The sequence below is a fragment of the Octopus bimaculoides genome, chromosome 2, assembly GCF_001194135.2.
Source record: "Octopus bimaculoides isolate UCB-OBI-ISO-001 chromosome 2, ASM119413v2, whole genome shotgun sequence".
Lineage (NCBI taxonomy): Eukaryota > Metazoa > Mollusca > Cephalopoda > Octopoda > Octopodidae > Octopus > Octopus bimaculoides.
The window spans coordinates 16,840,529-16,849,891 of record NC_068982.1 but is presented as its reverse complement, the minus strand read 5'-3'; the positions used below and the strand labels follow the sequence as shown (position 1 = coordinate 16,849,891).

Sequence of the window (9,363 nt, the reverse complement as noted above, 5' to 3'; positions counted from 1 at the left end):
TGTTTTAACCAGAAGTTGGGGATCTTGTCGTGTCCAGGTGCCTTCCAGTTGCTTAGTCTTTGCAGTGTCTGGGTGACCTCTTCAGTTGTTATAGGAGCCCAGAGTTGCTCAGGTGCTAAGTTCGTTGTTTTAATGGTCCTTTTCTGGGGTTATTATTATTATTATTATTATTATTATTATTATTATTATTATTATTATTATTATTCTTATTCTTATTATTATTATATATACTATTAGTAGTAGTATTAGTAGTAACAGTATCGTCGTTGTTATCATATTCATCCCAATTTAATTATGTTATTGCATTCATTTATTCCTTTATTTCTGTTTCAGCAATTAAACCAAGAAAAACAATACGTTCCTAATAACATGCTTACAGCAATTCTTGTCACCCTGTTCTGCTTCCTCCCGACTGGCATTGTGGCGATAGTATATGCAGATAAAGTAAGTAGAATATGGACATTCCTTGCTAGTAAGTGCATACGTATCCATAAATTTGACTTATAAAAATTAAACTTTTAGTGCCAAAATTATGTAAAAGGTTAGTATTTCACTTTAAGAAGTCGTGTTTCATAAATATCTTGGTTTGTTATATTACAAAACAAATAATTGAGATTCGGTATTACACTATCATGCCAAGATTTGGGAGTTCAAGTCTGCTATAAGTATTTTGTGGTCACAAACTTACTGTGTTAGAATCCCGTGAAGGAGACATGTTTCTCGTGTGTTTAGGACCGGTGAATGGATAGATAGATGGATGGAGGAATCGATGCTTTACGAGAGAAATGAGGTTCACTACACGTAACGTAAGTGAGCTGTCAACCTTTCCTGTTGTGCTTCTTTCTTTCTTTCTTTCTTTCTTTCTTTCTTTCTTTCTTTCTTTCTTTCTTTCTTTCTTTCTTTCTTTCTTTCTATATATACATATACACACACATATACAGGGTCCGCCATAAGTAACTATATATTTTCTTTTGCTTGTAACTTTGTTGATACTTATTCAATTTTTCTATTTCATATGTCATTTGAAAGCTGAAATCTTATATTTTTATTTCTTGCTTTTCCCCGCTATTTCAGATATACTATTATATCGATTATGTACACCCGATTAACAAAAGAGCAAAAGATTGCGGTTTTGAAATGGTTCTGCACAAAGTTATCTGGCTATGCTACAGAAGCTGCTTTTGCCGTTATTACAACAGCAGGATGGAGCAGAAGGTCTGTACTTTCAGAAGGACCGTGCACCGGCCCATTATGCTATGCTTGTGCGAGACTGGCTGGACACCAACCTGCCCTGTCGATGGACTGGCAGGCGAGGACCGCTTGAGTGGCCGTCTCGTTCGCCGGATTTGACCCTGCCTGACTTTTTCCTGTGGGGCGGTCTCAAAGAGAAAGTTTACTCAACAAAGCCCCACAACATTACTGAACTTAAGGAACAAATTCGAGTTGCCAGATAACTTTGTGCAGAATCATTTCAAAACCGCGAGGAATGTAAGGTGTTTCCCGAAGAGTAGTATGGTAGGGTGGAAAACCGAACTGACATTTAACCTAAAAAGCTTGGGTACCCTGGATATCAGAAGTAGGATTTTGCAGGGTGATAGCCTATCTCCGTTGCTTTTCGTTCTCAGCATAATACTTAGGAAAATTAACCTGGGGTACCAACTAAAGGAAAAATCTCAAGCAGTCAACCACCTCTTCTTCATGGATGATTTGAAACTGTATGGCAAAGATAAGACACAAGTGAATTCCTTGGTGAAAACGGTCCACTGTTTTAGTACTGATATTAGAATGGAATTTCGACTCAAGAAGTAATCTACCTAAAAAGAGGCAACGTACAGCAGGGATAGAATTACCGAATAGAGAGACTTGATTAAGCAAACTGAAACGGAAGGATACAAATACCTTGGTGTACTAGAGTGCAACGAAATAATGGAAAAAGAAATGAAAAAGCAACTGAGGATGGAGTATTTCCGAAGATTGAGATTGGTGTTGCGCTCAAAATTGACTGGATGGAATGAAATCCAAGCAGTTAATACGTGGGCGATAGCATCACTTCGGTATGGGGCGGGAATTATAAAATGACAAAAGAGAGGAATGAAGAAAATGGATACCAAGACCAGAAAAATGTTGACAGTACACGGAGCCTTCCACCCTAAGTGTGACACCAATAGGCTGTACGGTGTCCAGAAGAAAGGGTAGGAAAGGTGTGATCAATTGCCAGGACTATATCAAAGCAGAGGGAAACAGCCTAGGGTAGTATATAAAATGCCGTGGATCCACTGTTGAAATACACGAAGGCCGGCGTCATCAATATTGATAATTGTGTAACTAAAGAAAAAATCAAACAAGAAACGAATAAAAAAAAAGAAGCATAAAAGAAGCATAAAAGAAAAAAATGTACAATCAGTTTACAAGAGATGTGAACGCTAAGACAGATCCAGAGGACTGGTGGCTATGGATGAGGAGGAGTGACCTTGAAGATGGAGACAGAAGCACTCATATGCACAGCTCAGGAACAAGCGTTAAGGACCAATTATATGAAGTACAGAATTGACAACACTACCGAAATGCAGAATGTGACAAATGCTGAATGTGTAGTGAGAAGGGAGAAACGGTATGGCACATCGTTAGCGAATGCCCAAAATTGACAGAACGCGAATACAAACGACGCCATGACAATGTGGCAAGAATGATCCATTGGGAGCTCTGTGGAAATCACGGCCGACAAAGAGCAAAGACGTGGTATGAACAAACCCTAGAAGGAGTCACCGAAAATGAGAACTGCAAAATCCTGTGGGATGTAATGATCCAGTATGATCATCTGACCAGACATAGGAAACCGGACATTATTGTGGTGAATAAAAAAGAAAGAACATGTATGATAATCGACATAACACAGGATCAATGTGAAAGAAGAAAAAATAAACAACCATGACGATTTAAGGTGTAAAATACGAAGGTTGTGGTCAATGAAGCGAGTAGAAATGATATCAATCGTAATTGGTGCACCTGGAAGTATCAGCATTCAACTAACAACATGGTTGAAAAAGGTCAGTGCAAGTGTGAAGGTAGAACACCTACAAAATTGGAACTGCAAGAATTCTTCGCAGAGTTCTTGAAGCATGACCAGTAATCAAGTGTCACCTTAGTCTGCTGACTGTGGACAGCTGAAACTTTCGATCATACCCAGCAAAATATGCTGGGTTCCGCATTTTGCCAATTTCTATTTCAAGATCTTTATACTTGCTCAGTTTTTGGTAGGACTTGACAGATACGTTTATATTGATTGGGAAAGTCATATCAATGAGGATGCATCATTTTTGTCTGAAGTCTTCAATATAACGTCTGACCTAGTCGCATTTACCTTTCTGTCTGTTTGAACAGTGAAGGTCCAGAGGAGTGAAATGTGGTCATTTTCAAGCACTGGAGGTGGTTTGTGTTCCCACCAGTTTTTATCATGGGGCAGGTCCAAAGTTTTACAAATTACCCAGTGAATGTATTGTGCTGCTCTATCATGCCTGTTGAGATACTCTGTAGGCGCAAGAAGACTGTACATGGAGACAGCATGATCAATAGTTTCATTTTGTAGTTTACTTACACGACATGTTAGGCAACTGCCGTTCTTTAATATATTGGCCTGATAGCTCCTTGTAGGTAGGCATTGATCTTAGGCTGCTATGATAAACCCTTCTGTTTCTGATTTTAAACTAGAAGACCCTAACTATTGATAGGTAAGGGCTTTGTCGACATCGGCATTATTAGCTCCTTTGGGTATTTGCCTTTGAGAGGTTTGTTTTTGCCATTTATCAGTAAAAATATCTAAGGCAGCAGTTTTAGCACAGGTTTTCATACGTTTAGTTTTTTCTGTGCTTGTTTCTAGTACGTCTAATTCTGGGATTTGATGTATTTGGAATTCATTTAGATATTCCTTTGCCTATTATGTTAGAGAGTATGAGGTTTTCTTCTTTTCGTGCTTTAAGACAAGTTTTAACATCTAGTCATCAGAGGTTTTCAGGTAGGTGTTTAGGCCAATTGTGTCAATCTTCATCGTTAATTATAGTTGTAAAAGTCCACGACCACCCTCTTTTCTTGGCCGGTAAAGTCGTTCTATATCTGCCTTAGGTTGGTGCATTTTATGCATTGACAACAATTTTCGTATTTTTCTGTCAAGATTACATATTTCAGTAATTGACCAGTTAATGATATTGAAACTGTAAGTCACGACCGGTATGGTTAAGTATTGATCGCTTCGATCCTGTTTCTTGCATCCAGCTCTGTCTTTAGTATTATCCTCACCCTGAAATAACATTCTCTTCTGATTCTTTCTCTCATCTTTGAATGTTTGATTCCGTTACCTTCAAATATTTCTGGGTATTTGTAGCTCTCCACTGGTTCTAACTCCTTTTTGACATTTTGTTGGTCAAACTTAACGTTGGATGTTTCTATCATTTTTCGTTTGATAAAAGTAGCTTTTGCACATTTACTGAAGCCAGATTGCATTCTGATGTCATCTCTGAATTGTTTAACAATTGTTAGTAAACCCTGTAGTTGTTGATAATATTTTGCAAAGAGCATTAAATCGACCATGTAAAAGAGATGATTTATATTTTCATCAAACATTTTATAGCCATAATGTACATCATCCAGCAATCTGGAGAGAGTTATTAAGGCTAGACAAAGGAGGAGTGGTGATAGAGAGTCACTCTGGAAAATGTCGCATGAAATTCTTACATCTCCAGCATTGAGAGATTCATTGTCATTGTTCAAAGTCAGACATTTCTTAAATTAGCTATGTGATAGACTATCAAAAGTTTTTTTATAGTCTATTCAGGGTATCGACAAGTTTTTGTGTCGTTTGTGACAATCTTCCAAGATCATCTTATTGATGAGTAGCTAATCTTTACAACCACGTTTACATGCCACTTTAATAGAATATGCCACTTTCTATTAAAAAGCTATAGGTATATTCAGTCAAGACATGTATTAGTACTTTATACATTGTTGTTAAGCATTTTATGGAACTATAAGTTTTTGGTTCATTTGTTTCTTCATATTTTGTTAGTAGGAATGTAGCACCATTAACTAGCCAAGATGGAATCATACTATGTTGTTGCAAAACATTGTTGTAAAGTTCATGAATCTCTGAGAAGGCATTCAAACAGAAGTTAGGAATTTTATACTTTCCTGTAGACTTCCATTTGTTTAACTTCCTGAGAGCAGATCTTACATCCTCTACCTTGATACTCTCCTACTTTTGCTCTTCTAAGGAGTCTAAGTCAGTAGATATTCTATCAATGCAAGGGACCTTTTTATTGTGTATTTTTTCTTCTGCCTAAATTTTATTCCAAAATTCCTGCACTTCTTTTGATGGGACCAACATTACTGTAACTGGTATTTTCCCTATCCTCCTGTAAAAATGTCTTGGGTTATTTTTGAACATGTTGTTGTCCTTGGAGAATCTAACATGATTTCAATCCGTGATATGCGGGCAGCTTTAGCACATACCTTTTTATTGATGAAGATTGTAGAAGATCAAATGAACAGCATGATTGTAATAATTGTGATAAGGGTTCTTATATAAGGGGTCACCTGTAATACTTCCTTGCTCCATTATGCCTAACAATAACCATTTCAAGTATTTCAACCACATCAATGTTCTACTCATCTTTAATATTTCTGCCAACACACCATGTCATTATAAATAAGGTTTCTATTAATCTACTGTGCATGTAATAGTTCTAACACCCAAGTAGCAATTGGCTAAGAAAAAGCATGACATTTCGTAGCTTTGGTAAAATATCTACTTTTATAAGAGCAATGGTTATGAAACTGACAAATACCAAAACCACCACCACCACCACCACCACCACCACCATCGCCTTGAAAAGCTATTACTGAAATTTGTCGTCACATTACCACCATCTACTTCTTTGTTTATAACAAAACAAAACAATTTTTTTCATCCATATAATTCTTTCTTGATTATTATGTTTCGACTAGTGTAAAGATTTTTGAAACCATCTTTTTATTAATTAAATATGGCAGTTCGTTAGCCTCATTCTCAATCTTCAAACCTCCTTACAAGTAACACTGGATTAGAGCACATATTGTTGATTTGTTTTGTATTGAGATTTAGAATAATGTAAAATTGCGTTCTTGATCTCAATTTGGCATGGACACTGGTAGGTAATTTGCAAAGAATCATCCTGACAAATCTCTTCACAAAAATTTTAAAAAGCATTATGGTAAAACGCCAAGTTTACATTTTACATCATTAAACTTATATGAGTTGTAAATCTATGATAATATATTTGCTATTGTTAAGGCGGTGAGCTGACAGAATCGTTAGAACGCCGAGCAAAATGTTTAGCGATATTTCGTTCGTCCGTCTTTATGTTCGAAGTTAAAATCTGCAGATATCGATTTTTACCTATTATCCTTTCGGAGCCGATGAAATAACAACCAGTTGAGCACTGGAGCCCAAGTAATCGACTCACTCACCATCCCAACATTTGAAACCAAAATATATTTGCTGTTTTTGAGTTTTATTAGCTTGTTTTCATTTTTATCTTCTAGGCAAACACATTGGTCCGAAATGGAGATATAGCATGTGCACTGGAAGCTAACAATCAAGCAAAAACATTTATCAAAGTATCAATTATTGTTGGTATTGTTGGGATTGTCCTTTATACTACACTGGTAATTTTAAGAATTACTCAAACTACAGTAATTTACTACTAAATAGTAGTCTTGTCCATAACTGAAAGAAGGCATTAGAAAATTCAGAAGATTCATACTTAATGAAGTGTTTTCATTTTTTCTTTTAGTTCATGTTTAAGTCTAATCATATAAAATACTCTTAGAATTATTGTTTAAATATATCAAGAACTCTAATCAACATGCATTTCATAACACTGGTCAATACATATTTTCTGGCACAAGGTTTATCAATGATTTTTAACAAATTTTGGGGTGCTGAATCCAAATCTGGCATCATATTTTGTCTAAATATCAGATTTTTGAAACATGAAATCTTAGTTTTGCTAGAAACAGCTATTCAATGCTTATAATGGAAGAATTAAACTCACGTAAATGTAATTTCTAATATACAATATGTCCTTTTTCAAATCTAATTAATCAAAACACAAAGTTGTAGGAGTAAATACACGTTAGTATGTAAACATTAAGCTTCGTTATAACAAAATATGAAACAAAATTTCTATTCATTGTGGTCATTCATTCTGATCATCTTGCAAGAACTTCCTCTTTTTTGCCGATCTTTTGTGCACAGCTTCTGGAATATCTCTTAGCAAGCTCCAGCAATAACCTGCCACCATGTTTAAGTCCCATCAGCCTTGATAGCATTCTTCCATTACTTTTACATCTTGATGAAAGTGTCCACCTTGTTCTTCGCTAACATCACCTTGGTTCTTTGGCAACTCACCGAAGTGATTATGTGAGTAGTGCAATTTAATGCTCATTCTACATCCAAGTGCTTGCAAACTCAAGACCAGCTCCTCCACAATCTCTTGATAGTTGTCAGCTTTCCTGTTCCCAAGGAAATTCCGCACCGTATCAGAGAAGGCATTCCAAGCTCTAGTCTCCGCCGCATTCATTGTTATAACAAAATGTCGATCCCTGAGGAGTGTTTTTATTTGAGGTCCATCAAATATTCCTGCCTTTTTCTCGTCACTGAGACTTGGAAAGCTTGTACATATGTGTTTGAAGCAATCTCCACTGCGATTAAGAGCTTTTATGGACTGCTTCATCACACCAAATTTCAACACAGATTTTGCAAACTTTGTGGAGGAGACCAGGTTTTGTCCTGATCTCCAAGTGCTACTTTACTGTTAGTATGATACATCTTCTTGGCAAAGTTATTAATGTTGTGCCTTTGAGCCGGTGGAGTGTAGTTTCCACAGGCGTAACAGAAGACATCGGGTTCATTAGAGCACGTCCTTCTTTTTGATGCTGTAGCCATAAATAGATCACAGTGGTTCAGTTCAAGCCTGAAAAGAAGAACAAGAGTTTTAAAGCAAAACTCAGCTTGAACACACTCAAAATTAACATGACAATTCAGACAAAATTCTCGCAAATAGTGGTGTAAAATTAACTTTTGGTACGCTCCAGGTAAATAAAGGTATATACCTATAGCACAAAAATATGATGTGATAGAGCAAATCTAAGGCCAGTTTTGGAATCAGTACCTAAAACTTAGTCTAAAACAGCTCTAAAATTTTATGTCCGTTATTTTGTTGACCAGTGTAATAAATGATATAATTTTAGATATTGAATAGTGATATGTATTCTGTTCGGTGAACTCTACGTCGTCTGCTTAATGGCTACAACCAATAAAAGAGTAAAGCCACGAGTCTTTACAGATTATCCTGAACCATTTGTGCCATTCCTTTTGTTCAAATTAATCATCCACTAAAGCATTAGGTGATGTTCTACACGTTTTACTTGAATATTCTTTATCGCATTCTCAGAAAGAATTAAATTTTAAAATCACTTTTAAACACAATTGTTAAGCAAAACATATTTTTAAAATGTTTCCTTGTTTCCCGATACGTTGCCTTAAATTTGACTATGAACTAGACACTAATTACACACACATTTACAAAACCAGTTACACAAATACATTCACAATTCTCTCTATACATGTCGACGCAAGATCTTAGATAATAATACTTTTTACTATAGGCACAGTGCCAAAAAATTTAAGGGAGGGAAATAATCGATTACATCGGCCCCATTGCTCTAATGGTACTTAGTTCATCGACCTTAAGGGATAAAAGGCTTAGTTGACCCCAGTGGAGTATGAAGTCAGAACATAATGACAGACACGATTGGGTTTGATATTTCTTTTGATATTGTCACAGAATAAGACGTAGAGTTCACGACAAACCTTAAAATAATTATATAATAATGATTCTATTTTCAATTTATGTATTAAACTTTAGCATATGTTATTAGTTTTAAAACGACATCTCAAAGTATTTACCCTTATAGAGATGATTCTACATTCTAACTAATACATTTTATAAGCGAATGATAACATTTTAACATTTGTAAACGCACAATAAATCACCTTCTACATTATATGTGATCAACATTCAATGAAATAAAGCATTAAACTCTTCATCAAAAATTATGTTGTGGCTTTATGACTTAAGAAATTTTTAATAACACCTTGTGCCTTTATTATTGTTATTATTATCATCATCATCATTATTATTATTATTATTATTATTATTATTATTATTATTATTATTATTATTATTATTATTATTATTATTATTATTATTATTATTATTATTATTATTATTATTATTATTTTATGTTTGACTTTTGCTTTGCATTTGT

General features: G+C 35.3%; 1 protein-coding gene across 1 annotated transcript in view; it reads left to right on the top strand.

The window, feature by feature from the left end:
- The window catches only part of LOC106884203 (proline rich transmembrane protein 1B-like), a 32,676-nt gene extending 23,525 nt beyond the window's left edge, over window positions 1–9,151 (top strand). The window contains exons 3-4 of the mRNA XM_014935451.2: window positions 334–444; window positions 6,574–9,151. Of these exons, the coding sequence (XP_014790937.1) occupies window positions 334–444; window positions 6,574–6,738 (276 nt within the window). The 3' untranslated portion in view covers window positions 6,739–9,151. The remainder of the gene's footprint in view (window positions 1–333; window positions 445–6,573) is intronic.
- Window positions 9,152–9,363: the final 212 nt, after the last annotated feature.